General features: G+C 39.1%; 1 protein-coding gene across 1 annotated transcript in view; it reads left to right on the top strand.

Annotated features, from left to right (window-relative positions):
* The window catches only part of N4BP1 (NEDD4 binding protein 1), a 71,480-nt gene that overhangs the window by 36,989 nt on the left and 14,620 nt on the right, over positions 1–19,871 (top strand). Inside the window, exons 2-3 of the mRNA XM_054453265.2 lie at positions 10,874–12,564; positions 19,578–19,708. Of these exons, the coding sequence (XP_054309240.1) occupies positions 10,874–12,564; positions 19,578–19,708 (1,822 nt within the window). The remainder of the gene's footprint in view (positions 1–10,873; positions 12,565–19,577; positions 19,709–19,871) is intronic.

The following is a 19,871-nucleotide window of genomic DNA, read 5'->3' as shown; positions in this document are numbered from 1 at the left end:
TACATTTAGTACAGTGCAGAGCCAAGTACTGTACTACATTTGGTACAGTGCAGAGCCAAGTACTGTACTACATTTAGTACAGTGCAGAGCCAAGTACTGTACTACATTTGTGGGGTTTTTTTTGGTACAACGTTTAATTTTTTCCTGAATTTTCTTTTTTCTCTTTTTTTTTTTTTTTTTTTTTTTTTTTGAGACAGGGTCTTGCTCTGTTGCCCAGGCTAGAGTGCAGTGGCACCATCTTGGGTCACTGCAGCCTGTACCAGGGCTCAGGCAGTCCTCCCACCTCAGCTTCCTGAGTAGCTGCTACTACAGACATGCACCACCATGCTCGGCTAATTTTTTAACTTTTTGTATTGCCCAGGCTGGCCTCAAACTCCTGAGCTCAAGTGATTCTCCCACCTCAGCCTCCCAAAGTGCTGGAATTATGGATGTGAGCCACCACGCCCAAGCCTTTCCTGGAATTTGTATCTGCCCTGTTTTCATCCACTTGTGAAATGTGTTTTATATATACCCTTAATACTTTATAAGTATTTATTTATATCTCTATTTAGCGTTCTTTTGAGGAGAACACCTCTAAAATCCTCTTCCCTCCTCCAATCCACTGGTTCCTCAGCTTGTCTGCTGCATAGCTATGATGTTTGGACTTCTAGTCGCCACTCTTGGATTGTATAACTAATTATTTCATCTCCCTTATTTTGGTGAATTTCACTGTCAGATATCTGTTTGCTAAGAATCCATAGGAATAATTTTATGGGTCTTTATTCTATATTGTATTTGATATGTAATGTGGATAGGTATAGAATCATAGATTGAAAATCATCTTCCCTTAGAATTTTGGATACATTACTGCCTGCCCGTCCCCCCTCCCCCGTCATCCAGAATTGCTTTTGATAATTTGTGACATTCTTACTGTCATTCTTTTGTATGTGCTGTTCCCACCCTGCTCCCAGGACTTTTCTTGTGGGACTTTTGAAAGTAATCATGCCTAGGTATTTTGTTTTCCCTTTCAAGATGTTTCTGTCCTTTCGTTCCAAGAAAGTTGTAATTGTTCCACTAATTATGCTTGGGTTCTTATGTATTTTATTTATTTATTTAGAGACAGGGTCTCACCCTATCACCTTGGCTGGAGTGCAGTGGTGCAAACATGGCTCACTGCAGCCTCGACTTCCTGGGCTCAAGTGACCCACTCACCTCAGTCTCCCGAGTGGCTGGGACTACAGGCACATGCCACCATGACTGGCTAATTTTTGTGTTTTTTATAGAGATAGGGTTTCTCCATGTTGCCCAGGCTGGTCTCAAACTCCGGGCCTCAAGTGATCCACCCACCTCAGCCTCCAAAAGTGATGGGATTAGAGGCTCGTGACCTCACCCAGCCTTCTTGTGTATTCTGGTTCTGGGAAATGATTTTATGTTACCTCTGTATTAATTGCCATTCTCTTTTTGAAATGCTAGTTATTTGGATTTGGGATATCCTAGGTGGACCTTTAAGACCTCTTTTCTTATTTTTCCCATTTCTTTGTTTTCATGGTACTTTTAGAAAGGTTTCTTCCCCTTTGTCTTTCAGTTTTTCTATTGATTCTTATTTTGGCCATCATGTTCTTAATTTGCCCACATTTCTATTCTGATTTATTTCCTTTTCCTCTTCTTTTTCTTCCTTCCTTTCCCTTCTTTTAGCATCCTGATTCCTGTTCTGTGGGTTCAGTCTCATCTTACATCTGTTTGAAACCACTTACTAAAATTTTGTGAAGGTTTTCTTTTGTGCCCTGCATTACCTAGTTTCCTGCAGTTCTCCATGTGATCTGCTTAATTGGTTTCCATCTTTTGTATTCAGGCCTTTGTTGCAGTGTGGGTGCTTTTGATGTTTGACACTAAATCTGAAATGGAAGCTCTGTATCTGGGCAGAATCTGTCAATAGGTGGGCTCTATCTTGGGTCAGATACAGCAGTAGCCCCTTTTGAGGGAGCATTTGTTTTGAGGGTCTTTCATCTGGAGAATAAATCTCTCCTCTTCAGCTTGGCTAGTTGTTGCTGGTGGCCCACTGAGGAAATATGATCAACTTTTCCTTATTCAAGTGGCTGCACAGTAATCTCAATAGTATTTGACCCATGTGAATTCATCTATTCACTTACTCATGTTGGATGGGCAGCATCACTTACATTAACAGGCAAGAAGTTTCCAGTTCTGGATAAGATAGAGTAAGCTGGCCAGGCACAATGGCTCACGCCTTTAATACCGGCACTTTGGGAGGCCGAGGCAGAAGGATCCCTTGAAACCAGGAGTTCTAGACCAGCCTGGCTAACATGGTGAAACCCTGTCTCTACTAAAAATAGAAAAATTAGCCACGTGAGGTGGCACACACCTGTAATCCCAGCTACTCGGGAGGCCAAGACAGGAGAATCACTTGAACCCCGTGCCACTGCACTCCAGGCTGGGTGACAGAGTGAGACTCTTGTCTCAAAAAAAGTTTAGCAAGATTGCTGAATATTAAATCAATTTAAAAAAAAAAGAGTAAGCATATTCCACCCTGTCAGTCCTACTGAATACAGCAGTAAAACCCAGGCAGAATGCATACAGCAACTGTTTGAGGACCCTGAAAAATAAATAATAGCAGGCAGATTTAGAACATAGACCAGAATTTAAAGTACCACCAGCTGGGCACAGTCGCTTATGCCTGTAATACTTTGGGAGGCCGAAATGGGTGGATCACCTGAGCTCAGGAGTTCCAGACCACCCTGGGCAATATGGTAAAACCCCATCTCTACTAAAATACAAAACATTAGCTGGGCATGGTGCCACGTGCCTGTAGTCCCAGCTACTCAGGAGGCTGTGGCATGAGAATTGGCATGAGTCCCAGAGGCAGAGTTTGCAGTGAGCCGAGATCATGACACTGCACTCCAGCTTGGGCTACAGAGTGAGACTGTCTCAAAAAAGAAAAGAAAAAGTATCACCAAACCAGCAGTGAGTTTACCATTTGTTCCCCTCGTTAATCCTCCAGCATGAACATAACACAGCTCCACCTGGAAGTGGAAATGGGCACCAGGACACACCAGGAAAAGCCTTCTGGTTTCAGCCCAAGGGACAGAAAAGGAAACATCTAAAACTTAGAGTGAGCCCCCCCCCTTTTTTTTTTCTTCTTTATTCTCATGCATCCCAGCCCCAAGTAATCATGTAGTGGCAATCGAAGCTTGCAGGAGCCAAAATTCCAACGTAGGAGAACCTTTCTCTCTAATTGGAGTTGTGGGCTCCATTGATTTTTCTCTCTGTGTGTCCTGGCTGGATCCAAGCACAGTTGCAGAGGTACAAGGCAGTGGGTTAATCAAAAGCCCCATCTTTCTGGGTGGAGGACCAAAGGGAGAGCCCCAGGAAACCAGAAAGCACCAGGTAGATGGCAGGGAGGGAGGAGTTCAGGAAAGTGAGCCATGAAGTTGTTCATGATCCCCTTGGCTCATCCCCAAGGTACACGTGCATGGATCTGTTCCTAATCAGCATAAGAAAGGCTTTTGAGAATTGAATTAACAAAAAGACCACCATCCAAGTCCCAGAATGGCTACACAGTGGCATACATGTGGGATAGATATATAGTATTGCAGGCCAGGCATGGTGGCTCATGCCTATAATCCCAGCACTTTGGGAGGCCAAGGCAGATGGATTGCTTGAGCCCAGCAGTGAGTTCAAGGCCAGCCTGGGCAACATGGAGAAACCCTATCTCTATAAAAAATACAAAAATTAGCCAGGTGTGGTGGCATGTGCCTGTGTTCTCAGCTACTTGGGAGGCTGAGGAGGGTGGATCACTTGAACCCACTAGGTTGAGGCTGCAGTGAGCTATGATGGCACCACTGCACTCCAGCCTAGGTGACAGAGCAAGACCCTGTCTCAAAAATAAAAATTAAAAAATAGCATTGCAGGGCTTTGAAAACTGAACTGAATATTGGAACCACAGCTCAGAAGACAGGTTGCAGCTTGCAGCCTGAATCTAATTACGTCAGCTATCTGCTAAAACAAAAGTTTCAGTATTTGTAAGATTTAAACAAGATTGAAGGTTTCAAAACATAATTTTGCATTGTTCAAAATGGATATAATTCAAAATTAGCATATAAAGGAGTAGGAAAATCTCAACTCTTATAGGAAAAGACAGCAGTGCTGAGATGACACAGATGTTGCAATTATTTGACAAAAGACTAAAATATTCAACTGGCAACTGAAAACACTCCACAGGCAATCCCAAATACTCTTAAAACCATTAGAAAAAGTAAGTTTCAGCAAAGAAATAGAAGATAGAGGAACCAAATGGCAAAAGCATGTGATGCTGAAAAAGTATTTGAAGAAATAATTGCTGAAGACATTTCAAGTTTGGCAAAAGATATAAACATGATTCAAGAAGCTCACGGAACACAACCAGAATAAACCCAAAGATTTCCACACCCAGACAATCGAAAGCACACTGCTGAAAACTGAGAACGTAAAAATCATGAAAGCATCCAGAGAAAAGCATACCACATGTGGGGGAACAACAATTCAAATGACTGTGACTTATCAGAAACTGCAAAGGACAGAAGAAAGTGGCACAATATTTTTTAAGTGATGAAAGACAAGAAATGTTAACCCATTTTCTTCTATTCTCAGTTTGCTGGGGAAAAAAAAATGTTAACTCAGAATTCTCTATCCAGTGAAATTATGCTTCAAGAATGAAAGTGAAATAAAGCATTCTCAGTTGAAGAAAAACTAAAGAGAAATTATTGCCCACAGTCTACACTGAACAGTCTATTCCTTAGGTATTCTCCTAAGGAAAGTTCTTCAGATATAAATGGTAAATATCTGGGTAAATGTAATAGGTTACTTTCTCCTCTTGATTTCTTTAAAATGAGTTTCATACATTGAAAGAAAAATTATAATGTTGTCTGATGGGGTTTCAAATGCGTGTAAATATAATGTATGAGATCACTGTAACCTAACATTGGGAGAGAGGAAAGGAACCAGCAATAAAGAAACTAGTATGCTGGTGTCCTGAAATTTTTACCAGTGGGATTTGAATTTATGGAGGTGACAACACAGGTCAGTGCCAGTGAAAGAATTTACTACTTACATTTCTGAGAGAAGGGAACATGCCATGCCATGCAGGACCACAGGGAAAGAAAGCCTCAGGGCTTGGTCAGGAGGCAGAAGCAGGCCAGAGGAAAGCCTAAGCCAGAGACTTTATTGGGGCTTCTGTGGGAAAGGGGAAGGCAGGGCGAGGTAAACAGTTTAGGATTAGATAGTTTGAGTAATTCTCACAGGTTCTGTAGGGACTGTCTCTGGTTGTCTGGTACCTGGCCTTAGGTTGATTTAGTGCAGGGGAAATATTGGCTTGGTATGTGAGAGTTAAAGAGATGAGAGGGAGCATAGCATTGGGTCAGGCAGTCTGCACCTAAAAGGCATTATCCAGACAAGCTAGGGACCACCCCTAGGAATTAGCTGGCTCTGGAAGGGGCAGCCTCTCTCATGGTCTGAAAGGTCCCCCAAGATGTCAAAACGTCATATGATATAGAAAATAAGAAACATGATTAATATAAGTAATATAGTTTTATGAAATGATAGAATATTGATGATAAGTAGGCTGTGAAAAGAATATTGTAATCAGTGGCATCACCACTTAAAAACTATATGAAGAGATATAGATAAAAATGCAGTAGGTGCCGAGCATGGTGGCCCTCACCTGTAATCCCAGCACTTTGGGAGGCCGAGGTGGGTGGATCAGTTGAGCCCAGAAGTTCGAGACCAGCCTGGCAAACATAGCAAAACCCCATCTCTACTAAAAATACAAAAAATTAACCAGGCATGGTGGTGTGCACCTGTAATCCCAGCTACTCAGGAGGCTGAGGTACAAGAATCGCTTGAACCTGGGAGATGGAGGTTGCAGTGAGCCAAGATCCGTGTGCCACTGCACTCAAGCCTGGGCAACAGAGCAAGACTGTGTCTCACAAAGAAAAAAAATGCAGTAGGTAAATTACTATACTAAGTGTTTGTATAATGCAAAATAAGGCAAGATAGAACAGGAATCAAATATAGGAAGCAAGCAGAAAACAAGTAAAATGGTAGACAGATTTGCCAATAATTACATTAAATGTAAATCAACACTCCAATTAAAAGACAGGCACTGTCAGAGTGGATTAAAAACACATAATGAAATTATCTGGTGTCTTCAAGAAACTGAATTCAAATATTACAGTTAAGTAAAATGTAAAAGGAGGAGGAAAGACATGTGCCATGCAAACATTATTTAAAAGAAAGCTGGAGTGTCAATATTACTATCAGTAGCCTCAGAGCAAAGAAAGTTACCAGAGATTAAGAGAGACACTACATAATGGCAAGAGGGTCAGTTCAAGAAGACATTATGTAACAGTGCTAAATCTTTGTATTCCTATCAGTAGAGCTGCAAAATATGTGAACCAAAAACTGGCAGAACTGAAAGGAGAACTTGATAAATCCACAGTTATAGTTGGAGACTTCAACACCCTTCTCTCAACAGTTGATGGAACCATTAAACAGAAAATAAATGAGGATCTAGAGGAACTCAGCACCACCATCAACCAGCCAGGTTCTAATACATATCTATAAAACATCCCACTCAACAACAGCAGAGTACACATTCTTTATGAGCACCCATAGAACTATCAAGATAGACCTTATCCTGGGCTACAAAACAATGCTCAATAAATTTAAAATAATTGAAATCATACAGTGTTTTGACCACAGAGATCCAACTAAAAATCACCAACAGAAGGATAGCAGGAAATCTTCAAAAATTTAAAAACTAAGTAACACTTCTAAATTTACGAGTCAAAGGGAAATTTTGAAAAATATATTGAACTAAATGAAAATGCAGCATTTCAAAGTTTCAGGATGCCACTAAAGCGGTGCTGAAAGGGAAACTTCTGCCACTTAAATGCTTACATTAGAAAAGAAGAGGCTGGGCCCAGTGGCTCATGCCTGAAATCCCAACACATTGGGAGGCCAAGGTGGGAGGATTGCTGGAGCCCAAGAGTTTGAGACTAACCTTGACAACATAGCAAGACCTTGCCTCTATAATAATAATAAAAGAAAGAAAAGAAAAGTCTTGATAATTTAAGGTTCAAGGAACTAGAAAAAGAAGAGCAGAATAAGCCCAAAGCAAGCAGAAGGAAAATATAATAAAGAGCAGAAATCAATGAAGTTGAAAACACTGACAATAGAGAAAATCAGTGAAATGAAAGCTTGTTCTTTGAAAAGATCAATAAAATCGACAGGTCTGTTAGCAACACTAACAAAGATGAGAGAAGCTGCAAACTACTAATATCAGGAATGAAACCAGGGTGTCTTTGCAGACATCAAAAAGATAAGAAAACTACAAACAACTCTACATACATAAATTTGGCGACTTAGTTGAAATGGACCAATTCCTCAAAAGGCACAAACTGCTATGACTCACTTCATATGAAATAGCTATAAGGCTATTCAAAATTATCTATTAAGGGAATTGAGTTGATAATTTTTGAACCCCTGTAAAAGAAATCTCCAGGCCCAGGTTGTTTCACTGGAGAATTCTACAAAATGTCTAAAAAAGAATGAACATCATTTCTACACAGTCTCTTCCAAGAACTGCAAGAGGAGAAAACACTTTCTAACTCATGTATAGCCTGTATTACCCTGATGGTAAACGCAGACAAAAACAGTACCAAAAAGGAAAACTGTAGACCAGAGTCCGTATAGATTCTTAGCAAAATATTTGCAAATATAATTCAGCAATATGTGAAAGAATTATACACCATAATCATGTAGGGGTTATTCCAGGGATGCAAGGCTGGTTCAGTATTCAGAAGTCAATGTAACCAACCATATTAACAGGCTTAGGAAGAAAAATAATCACAGGATTATATCAATTGATGCAGTAAAGCATTTGACGAATTTCAGCACCCATCCATATTCATGATCCTAGAGAATAGGTAACTTTCTCAATGTGACAAAGCACGTCGGTAAAAACTTTCCCTGTTACATCATTCTTAATGTTGAGAAAGACTGAGTGCTTTTCCCTGTAGATCATTAACAAGGCAAGCATACCCAGTTTCACCACTGCTCCCCAACATAGTGCTGTACTTCTAGCCACTGCAGTAAGGCAAGAAAATAAACGGCATATAAATCAGAAAAGAAGAAATATTTGTAGATGACATAATTGTCTGTGTAGGAATTCCCCAGGAAACTACACATACACACAGATCCTTGAACTTTTAATAGGAATAAGTGAGTTCAGGAAGGTTTCAAGATACATGATTAACATACGGAAATCAATTATATTTGTATATACTAACAATGGACACATAGAAACCAAAATTTAAAGTACAACACTGTACAATCACTCAGAAAAATAAAATTCTTAAAACATGAAATCTAGCAAAATATGTACAGGATTTGTATTCTCAAAACTCAAAAGGCTAATGAAAGAAAGCAAATGAGATCTAAATAAATGGAGAGAAATACCAGGTTCATGGATCAGGAGACTCAGCAGATGTCAGTTATGCTCAGATTCATGTCACTTGCTGACACATAATTGTCAGCACAATTGCTGATAAAATTCCAGCAAGATATTTTGTAGACACAGACAAAATTATTCTAAAATGTGTATGGGAAGACAAAGGAACTGGAATAATTAAAGCAATTTAAAAAATTATAAAGAGGGAGCAAATTATTACCCAATTTTAAGAAATTACAGAGTTACAGTAATCAAAACGGTGTGGTCTTGATGAAGGGATAGATACATAGATTGTGACAGAATAGGGAACTCACAAGTAGCTCCACACAAGTATGGCAAAGTGATTTTTTGACAAAAGTGCAATTCAGTGGTGAAAGAATAGCCTTTTCAAGAAATGGTGCTAGAGCAATGTTATACCTATAGGCAAAAATGTGAAGCTCAAACTAACCCTCACACCTTCTTTTAAAATGTACTAAAAATGGATCATAGGTTTAAATGTAAAACTTAGAAGATAACATTGGAGAGGTCTTCAGTACCCCAGGCTTGGTGAAGAATAAAATCTATAAACTGAACTTCCTTAAAATTAAAAACTTGCTGTCACAAAACACCCTGTTAAGAGGATGGGAAGACAAACTACAGACCAGGAGAAAATATCTACAAGCCACATATTTGACAAAAGACTCTTAGAATATATAAAGAGCTCTCAAAACTCAACAGTAAAAAAACAATTAGAAAATAGAAGGATACTAGAGACTGGGAAGGATAGGGAAAGATTTGTTAATAGATACAAAATTACAGCTCCCTGGGGAGAATAAATTCTAGTGTTCTGTATCACTGTAGAATGACTACAGTTAACAATAATATATAGTTTCAAATAGCTAGGAGGATATAGAGTGCTCCCAACACAGAGAAATGCTAAATGTTTGAAATGGATATGCTAATTACCCTGTTCTGATCACTATGCATTATATGTATTGAGACTTCCCTGTGTAACCCATGAATATATACAGTCAGCCGGGCACAGTGTCTCACACCAGCATTCACTTGTTCTATTAGATCTGCATTTAATTTAACAGTCTGATTTTCTTTAGAAAACAGACAAAAAATCATAGGATATAGACTGTTTCAATCAGTAGCAACTAATTATAATCCCAGCAATTTGGGAGGCAGAGGCAGGGAGATCACCTGAGGTCAGGAGTTCAAGACCAGCTTGGCCAACATGGTGAAACCCCATCTCTACTAAAAATACAAAATTAGCCAGGTGTGGTGGCACATGCCTGTAATCCCAGCTACTTGGGAGGCTGAGGCAGAAGAGTCGCTTGAACCTGGGAGATCGCGCCATTCCACTCCAGCCTGGGCGACTAGAACGAAACTCCATCTCAAAAAAAAAAAAAAAAAAAAAATATATATATATATATATATATATATATATATATACACACAATCATTATTTATCAATTAAAAATTTTAAAAAAATTTTTTTAGAAATAGGGTCCCGCTCTTTTGCCCAGGCTGGAATGCAGTGACATGATCTCAGCTTACTGCAGCCTCAGTCTCCTGGGCTGAAGCGATCTTCACATCTCAGCCTCCCAAGTAGCTGGAACTACAGGCACACACCACCATTCCCAGCTTATTTTTTGTAGAAGTGGGGTTTCACCATATTGCCCAGGCTAAATTAAAACTTTTTTTTTTTTAATTTTTTATTTCAATACCAACATCTGAGAACAGCAATACTGTCCAGCATTCACTTGTTCTGTTAGATCTCCATTTAATTTAACAGTCTGGTTTTCTTTAGAAAACAGACAAAAAATCATACAGGATATAGATTGTTTCAACCAACTGGAAAAAAAATTTTTTATTAATATTATTCTTGCTTCTTAATAAACTTGCTTTTGTTTTGGAAAAAAAAATTAATGTTATTATTTTATACCTTCAAGAAATCTGGAAACCAAGGGTAATAGTAGCAAAAGTCAAGATTTGTTCTGTAGTCAATCACTTGATTTGATTATCTTCTCTCTTGATTATGTCATGGAAGTAATAAATTACTGGTAGCAAGCAAAGATGTCTTTTCATTAGAGATGTAAATAAATCCAGCCTTGGGATTATTCACTGTGTAGCTCAGCAAATCCCTAAGATCACACTGCATAAAATGTTACAAAATACCCACCTTTTAGATTTGGATGCAGATTTTTCAGTTCCTCTAAAGATGATTTAAGCAAGTTATATCTGTTATTTTCAATGTTTTATTTAAAGCATGACATTTTGTTCAAAATTACAAACATGCTTGTGATTTTTATAAAATCAGCCTGACATTTGTAGTTACATGGTAATTTATTATGTGCTATAAGGAACTTTTGTAAATTGACCTAATTTCTTACTTTCTCTTTACAGGAATATATTAAAGGAATCTGTGAACCTGAACTAGAAGAAAGAGAATGTTACCCCAAGGACATGCACTGCATTTTTGTTGGGGCAGAGAGCCTGTTTCTGAAAAGCTTGATTCAGGATACTTGTGCTGACCTCTGCATTCTGGACATTGGCCTTCTTGGCATCAGAGGAAGTGCTGAGGCCGTGGTCATGGCTAGGAGTCACATTCAACAATTTGTAAAGCTCTTTGAAAATAAAGAGAACCTACCCAGCAGTCAGAAAGAATCAGAGGTGAAAAGGGAATTCAAACAATTTGTTGAAGCCCATGCAGACAATTACACAATGGATTTGTTGATTTTGCCCACTTCCTTGAAAAAAGAACTTTTGACACTCACACAAGGTGAGGAGAATCTCTTTGAAACAGGAGATGATGATGTTATTGAAATGAGAGATTCTCAACAAACAGAGTTTACACAGAATGCTGCCACAGGGCTGAATATTTCTAGAGATGAAACTGTTTTGCAGGAAGAGGCAAGAAATAAAGCTGGGACTCCTGTTTCTGAGCTTACAAAACAAATGGACACAGTCCTTTCTAGCTCACCAGATGTGCTTTTTGATCCAATAAATGGTCTAACCCCAGATGAAGAGGCACTTTCCAATGAGAGAATTTGTCAGAAAAGGAGATTTTCTGATTCTGAAGAAAGGCATACGAAGAAGCAGTTTTCTTTGGAAAATGTTCAGGAGGGGGAGATTTTACACGATGCTAAGACATTGGCTGGAAATGTAATAGCTGACCTATCTGATTCTTCTACTGATTCTGAAAATTTAAGTCCGGATATAAAAGAAACTACTGAGGAAATGGAATACAACATCCTCGTAAACTTTTTTAAAACCATGGGCTACTCCCAAGAAATTGTTGAAAAGGTCATTAAGGTGTATGGACCATCTACTGAACCATTATTGCTCTTAGAGGAAATTGAAAAGGAAAATAAAAGATTCCAAGAAGACAGAGAATTTTCAGCTGGTACAGTGTATCCAGAGACCAACAAAACCAAAAATAAAGGTGTTTATAGCAGCACAAATGAGCTTACAACTGATTCCACTCCAAAGAAAACACAGGCTCACACACAGCAAAATATGGTAGAAAAATTTTCTCAGTTACCATTCAAAGTGGAAGCTAAACCATGTACCTCAAATTGCAGAATTAATACTTTCAGAACAGTGCCAATAGAACAGAAACATGAAGTCTGGGGTTCAAACCAGAACTACGTTTGTAACACAGACCCTGAAACTGATGGCCTTTCACCTTCTGTTGCCTCTCCAAGTCCCAAAGAAGTCAATTTTGTTTCAAGGGGAGCTTCAAGTCACCAGCCCAGAGTTGCACTTTTTCCTGAAAATGGTTTACACCAGCAGCCAGAACCCTTGCTTCCAAATAATATGAAATCTGCCTGTGAAAAACGTTTAGGATGTTGTAGTTCTCCTCATTCTAAGCCAAATTGCTCAACCCTTTCTCCACCAATGCCACTGCCCCAGTTGTTACCTTCGGTTACTGATGCAAGGTCGGCAGGACCTTCTGATCATATTGATTCGTCAGTTACTGGGGTTCAAAGGTTTCGAGATACTCTAAAAGTACCCTACAAGCTGGAATTAAAAAATGAACCAGGGAGAACAGATTTGAAACACATTGTTATAGATGGGAGCAATGTTGCAATTACGTAAGTCCATTCTCTGCAGATTATTTTATTTTAAATAGGGCTCTAAATGGTGTCTCAGAATCACATGTATATGGGAACTATACATACATGTTGTATATAGTTGATCTGTAGCCTTAGGGTCGGATGGTGGAGGGGAATGGGAACCAACTGGTTGGAAAGGTTTTGTCAGTCCATCTTCTGGATTCATGAACTTTACTTCACCCTGCTGAACTTAATTGCTAAGGGCAAGAGAGGATAGAAAATTATCTTTTCACGTTGCATTGCTCAGTGATATGTAGTATAGTGACTTTTAAGTCATTAAATTCTTAATACTGTGAGTACCATTATGTTCTAATCTAAATAAGCTTAAAGCAAAAGGATTTTTTTATCTTATTATGCTGGAGTATGCCTGATCTCTACCCAAGAGTGTGCGGTGGTAATAGGTGTGATATAATTCTGTGGATAGAGCAATGGCAATTTCCTTTCAAAAGTAGTCAGTTTGCGCTTCATTGTGGGCCTCTGCTCTTACTAAAAGTTTATAATATTTGTTTTTAGTAAAAGACATCATTTAATGAACCTGTTGTTTCTAGTTAGCCTGTCTTGGAACTCCTCTTAGTTGAAAATCCTCTGATTTGAAACCTGTACACTTGGGTTTCTTTTCTAAGGGGCAGTTTAAGATCGTGGCTAAGGAGAGTGTGAGGGTCAAGAGCCTCCCCACACTGTGGACCAGCTGTTTGATTTGGGGCAGGTCACTTAACTGTTCGGAGTTTCAGTTGCTGCAATCTGTTGCTTCTGACCTGTCCTTAAGGACATCTTTACCATATCGTTTCAACAACTATGTAAAGTCTGCCTTCAGTTTTCAAAACCAGTCACCCCATTGTTAAAAGAAAAACTTAGGGCAAATTACATTTATCAGAGTTGATCTGCATGAACAATGATTTACGAATCTGGCAGCACCCTAAACCAGGAGAGATTCAGAGAGCTTCACCCAGCAATGAGGGCTGGCAGTATTTATAGGCAGAAAAGGGAAGTGCCCTGCAGAAACAGCTTGATTGCCTACGGGTTGGCATTTGCCTTATCCAGGCATCCTGTGATGAGGCATTTGCCTTATGTAGAAGTGGGCTGAACAATTGGCAGCCTGTGATTGGCTGAAGCTTGGCTGCTGTGATTGGCTGAGACTCAGCCATTTTTTTTACAAGAATACTCTTAGGTTGCCATTTGTTCACATACTAAGGTTGCAGGTCACTATGTATGGAGGCATCTTTAGGCCAAATTTAATTTAATTTAACACCATTGATTTTTGAAGAAATATTCAAGGTCTGGCATTTTAAGTAGCCACAATTCAAGAAACAGGGCACCTGGACATGGAATGAAGGAGAAGTTGCCAAATCTTAAAAATACTTTTCTGAATTGCTGAATGTTTGTGGAACTTCTTTTTTAGGAGTTCTGAGAGATCAGTAAATGCCCTGAGTTGTTAAGAATACCTATTAGGATTGAAAAATAAATGTTATTTTTGAAATATATGTTTATAGTATATTTATAATTTTTTGTTTTGTAAATTTTTTAATTAGGATTTTCAAATACACAAGATAAGATAATGAATTCCCATGGGTTCATCACCCACCTTCAACAATTACCAGCTCATGATCAGTCTTGTTTCATCCTAGCCCTTACTTCTTCCTTCCACCCCTATTATTTTGAAGGAAATCTCAGATATATGGTCATAAATATTTTAATATGTATTTTTTAAAATATAAGGATTTTTCTGCTTTTTATTATTTGAATGAATTATCAATGCTGTATTTTGCTGTCAGAAAGAAAATGTCATCATTTCAGATGTTAGTTTGAAGACAGACAGCAAAAATATGCAATGTGCTTATCTTCATTTCCAGATAATACTGTTTATTGTCATTTCACTTTGTTTTTTTTTTGGCAGCCCTGTTAGGGGAAACCCAGCAAATGACCCGCAGCTGCATAGCGATATCTAAGCAAAAATGTCACTTCAGTCACCCACACCCCAAGCCCGGAACAAGTTCTTCATTGTTACGATTTCTTGAGCCAACTGGTGACACAAAATTTAGGTCACAATTGTGAGCAATTCTCATCCTCTCACTTTTCTATATGTGGAAGGATTTTCCAAATAGGAAATGCAAGTTAACATAGAATGAGCAGCGATCCTGATGCTTTTTATAAACCTTTTGGGGTAGTTAACAGGCATATTTCTCAGCAGGGTCACTGTTGGAATTTAGAGTGGTGCTGCCTATCCATGACAGGATGTTTTGCAAATCTAGTCCCTCCCACTTTGCTTATAATATCCTTCCCCAGTCGTTGTGACACCTCAAACACACTCCCACGTATTTCCTAATGCCCTGAGTACAGTATCATCTCTTTTGAAAACCACCAATTATTACACTAAGGGAAAGCTGCAAGCTTTCTTTTTTATTTCTTTTTTGGAAAACTGATTGTTTTGGGAGGATTTACATTTTCTTTGGATACACAGATGTCTCTGTTTAACGGCAATACTTTTACAAGAGAATGTGTTACTTTAAGAAGACAGACTTGTACTTAATTTGATGTAAATTGATCTGAAAATATCAGTAATTAAGATTTACCCATATTCTAGGAAGAAACTGCGTAATGGGTATAGAGTTTTATTTTGGAGTGACAAACATTTTGGAACTAGATGTAAGTGGTGGTTGCACAGCATTGCGAACATAGTAAATGCCATTTAATTGATTATTTTAGTCGTGTGAATTTTACGTCAATTTTTTTTGGAAGTTGAAAAAAAAATCAGCCCTTATTTTAAATCAGTCGGTTCAGTGTTAAGTGTGAATTAACTTTGACTAGATTCCATGAAGAAACTGATTTGTGTTTTCTTCTGTTCAATGAACTACCTCTAATACCCATAGTCCCTGACACATAGTAGGAGCTCAGTAAAAACTTATTGATAAATTAAAGGCAAATTAGAATTTTTCTTTTTTTAAGAGGTAAAGTCTCACTATTTTGCCCAGGCTGGACTCGAACTCTTGGGCTCAGGCAATCTTTCCTAGTAGCTGAGGCTATAGGCACGCCTTACCATGCCCAGTTTAGGATTTTTTTAGTGGCTTTTTACTACCCATTTGTAACTTCATGGTTACTATTCCAGTGGCCAGTTTAGATTTTTAACTGAGGCCATATATTTAACGCAACAAATATTTGAGATTTTAAAGCCGAATCACCTATTATTATGTGTCAGGCACTGTATTTTTAAAAATGCAACCTTCACACCAATTGTGAGGCAAAAGTTACAATTTATACAACATGAAGTGGCTTAAAAATGTTTTCCAAGGTTACATAGATAGAGATTTGGGCCCATAATGTCTTTCCCCAGAGCTGCTGTATACCCTTTCTCCTCCAGCAGAAGTTAAGGTTGGAATTTTCAGGCCAACGCATCATTGGATACTTAAGTCTTGAGTTGCATAGCACTGCTGACTAAAGCTCACTGATTTGACCCAAGTAGTTGGGGAAGTACTTATTTGAGTCCTTAAGCAATAGGATCTGTTGGTGTGAGCCCCACCCTAAAGCAGCCTAGGCTCACCCTTCGATGTATTTTTGTAAAGCCTTTGTTCATTTGCCTATCCAGAATGAGGTCTGCAGCCCATACCACCGTGAAAACCTCCACAGTACCCTGTTTAATGCTGCCAATTTTGTATATCTTGTTCTTGCCCCCTTGTCACCATGAATGAGTCAAATGATGAGTAAGTGGAAATTGTTTGTGGTGTATGGCTAGACAGCACAGTAGTGGCCGAGAAACATTTGGGCTCTGTTAGCCTGAAACTTCAGCATGAGAGCCCCTGACATATGGGTTGATAGTTTTCCACATAGATGGGGTTTGCCCCTTCCCTTGCCAAAATTAAGTATTTTAACCATTTTTTTTTCATACTAGTCTTTTCCATATTAGGGTTCCATAAAAAGAAATCGCTTTTTCCTGGGTAACTCAGAAAGAACTTTCCACTGTCCCCACACTGCCCTGTCTGGTGCTATGGCTGCCATGAGTTTTTATCAGCTGTGTGTCACCCATCTCTCCTCCACTTTGGACACTTTCCTTTAGTTGCCAGCATTCTATAATATGGCAAACAACTAGATGATATAACCTTTAACCAATTATATGGAAGCAGGCATTTAAATCTCTTGAGGGCCTGCACACCTGGCCTCCCAGACTTGATAACTGTTCATTCTGCATTTGGAACTGGGAGCCCCAGAGCTTTGGCCTTCCCATAAGTAGCAAGGTGTTATTATATATATACTTTGTCTCTGGGTCAAAATAGACCTTTGGTCTGGGTTTACCCGTCAACATGCTACTCTGGTTTGATTGCAGAGAGGCTAGGAGACAGTGATGAGTAAGCACATGTCTGCCTGCTCAGGGTATAGGACTTGAAGGGTCCTTAATCGACCCTCTGTATTATTTTGAGGACAATAATTTGGCTTCACTTAATTTTTTGTTGTTGTAGTTTTATTTTTTGGGTAAATCTGTATGTTCTCCACCAGAATTTTGAACCTCTATTTTAATTCCATTCCTGAGATTTTTTTAGAGTATCAAAAGTGATATGATCTTATTACTGAGAATAACACTTTGGAATTTAGTTGAGAGCTGATGTTTCTAGAAACTCCATCTGTTCCCCCTCTAGACTTGTAAGAGTCCAGGGCAGCAGAATTCATCGGTCTGCATTTCCTTCCTTGTTACGTAGTGAGCCGGTGGAATGGAACTGGGTACTCCTCCTCTATCCAGTTCCTCCTCTTGCCATCACCAGAAGCTGTTAAGGAAAAGAGGGAGAGTAGGTAGCACACATTTGTATCTGTCAAATAATCAGGGAGCCACCTTAAAAACCTTTTCAGTGCAGTTATCTCAAAGGTTATCCTTTTGAGGACTAAATATACATATTTCTTGGTTTTTCTAAGAACCAGCAGGTTGTTCTGTTGTGGATTTTCATATTAGGGCTGTGGTTGATGTTAACTGTAGGCGTGTCCCTGCTGTTAAGCAATTAGAGTGATGGATGATTTATTGTTTTTGGAAGATTAAAAAAGGCCCCCTTTAAAGAACCACCCCCAGTCTTTTTTCTAGTTAAAAATGTCACTTGGTTACCTTCTTGCCATATTTGAATGCCTTTATATAAACAAAGCACTCCTGAATTATCAAGATTGGGTGTGTGTATTTACATATATTTTCTGGAGTAAGAGCCTCTGAAATATCTTATTTATGGTTCACTGAAAAAGAAATAGCCTTTAAAAAGAGGAGTCTGTGCGTAGCTCTTGTGACTCTACCCTGTTCCTGCTCTCAAGGAACGCACATGCAGTTGGGGTGACAATCCCACTGTGGGGTCATGGAAAGGGCAGGCGTGAGGAAGCCGGAGTATGATCCATCTCATCCCCCTGGCTGTGCAACCCAGGCAGGCTCCTCTTTCCCTAGTGACTCCTTTTTCTAACAGGCATCTAAATGCTATTCTATCTCTGTGATTCTGGTGCACCATACACGATTGGAACTCAGAAGAGGAAGGAGGTTGAGAGAGGCCCTGTGTCTAGAAATAGCTTCATGGAAGAAGAGGGGCCAGAATTCAGCCCATTCAGTCCTGAGGGCATTTGAAGAAGGAGCAAGGAAAGGTGCAAAAGCATCGCACATATAGAAAGCAACATAAGGAAAGGCTCAGAGACCGGGAGGGGTGAGATAGCAAGACCTGGCCAAAACCAAGAGGGTTGTCTTATGGTAGTGGGAGGGTCACTTGGCCAGATCGTTTCTGACGAGTCAGATGAGGAGGGGTCCTGGAAGCCAGGCAGGATTAGTGTAGGACAGTGTCTTTGAAGGCCCTGAGCAGAATCAAAGGCCTTGGGCCGCATTTAAAAGTTAGTTTCACTGGAATTTGCAGGGTAGGTTGGAATTAGGAGAGCCTGGGTTTAACTCGGGACACATATGCCCATCATGGCAGAACTTTCAAGTGAAGTATTTCTACAAAGCAGTTTTGGCATGCAGCATTAGACGTGGAGAGAAGATAGGACTGAAGATGCAGGGAGTATTGTCGCTGGAATCTAAGTGACCACTGAAGCAGTGAACATAGATTATGCTAATTTCATAAATTAGAGCATCACTGTTTGAGATTTTAGTCTTTTTTTCTTTCTAATACCCATGAGTAGACAAATTACCACCTGCAGAATTTTAAACTTTTAACACTTTTTTATCTCCACATTTAATTAACTGCTGGAGAGTAAAATTTAAGTACTTTCTTCCTTTCCGTTGAAATGTGTTATGGATGGAGGGGTGGGCATTTTTTAATCCTCTATACCAAGGATTGTAAACTATGGGCCAAATCAGGCCCGCAACCTGTTTTTGTAAATGTGGAACAGCCGCACACATTCACTTACAGTTGTCTGTGGCTGTTTTCACATTCAGAGTTGGGTGGTATGACAGAGACTGTGGCTCTTAACAGAAAAAGTGTGCTGACCTGTGTTCTTTACTGTTCATTGTTGTTGTTGTTTTAATTTTTTTTTTTTTTTTTTTTTTTTTTACCTTTTTTCCCTGCTTTCTGCATTCTTAAAATAGCCTTTCACGGCCCCCCATTAGTTTCATTTGAGTCTTGCCCTCAACATGTTTCTCGTAAGCTGTAAACTGGGTAAATATTCCCTAAAAAGAGTGGAGCCCTCCTGGGACAGGACACAGCAGCATCTTTGGAGGTTGCAGGGGTTATGACCATGTCACATCGTTGTCCCTTTCTTCTGTCACAGGGAACAAGTATTACCATGGAGCTCACTGCTTTCTATCACACCACCACACCCAGTTAGATTAACAAAATGTGAGAAAAATCCTAAGACACTATTAAGAGTTCTGTCCCCTGCAGTGGGTTCCATCCTAACTTTATGCAACTAAATGCCAAAAATGTAAGAATATTAAAGGAAACTTTGTTCTTACTGTTTGTTGTATGTGTATGTTAACTTTTCATGATGAAACTTACTGTGCTTTAAACAGAAATAAACTTTACTTATTTTCTTTACTTTGTTATTTCTAGCCATGGTCTGAAAAAGTTCTTTTCTTGTCGTGGAATTGCAATTGCAGTTGAATATTTTTGGAAGCTTGGCAACAGAAACATCACTGTATTTGTCCCTCAGTGGAGAACAAGGCGTGATCCTAATGTCACAGGTGAGGCAAGCTGATTTTTTCAGATTTCTAGTGAAATGTTTAATGAGTCGGCTTATAATTGCAACACATGCTATTTAGAATAGAGCTGTGTGCCATAGGCAGCGGCTTTAAAAATAAAATTGTAAATCTACTGCACCTAGCAAAACATCAATTGAAGAGAGTG

Source organism: Pongo pygmaeus, chromosome 18 (assembly GCF_028885625.2).
Source record: "Pongo pygmaeus isolate AG05252 chromosome 18, NHGRI_mPonPyg2-v2.0_pri, whole genome shotgun sequence".
Taxonomy (NCBI): domain Eukaryota; kingdom Metazoa; phylum Chordata; class Mammalia; order Primates; family Hominidae; genus Pongo; species Pongo pygmaeus.
Note: the sequence above shows the minus strand (reverse complement) of the source record. Positions and strands in the feature narration are given on the sequence as shown.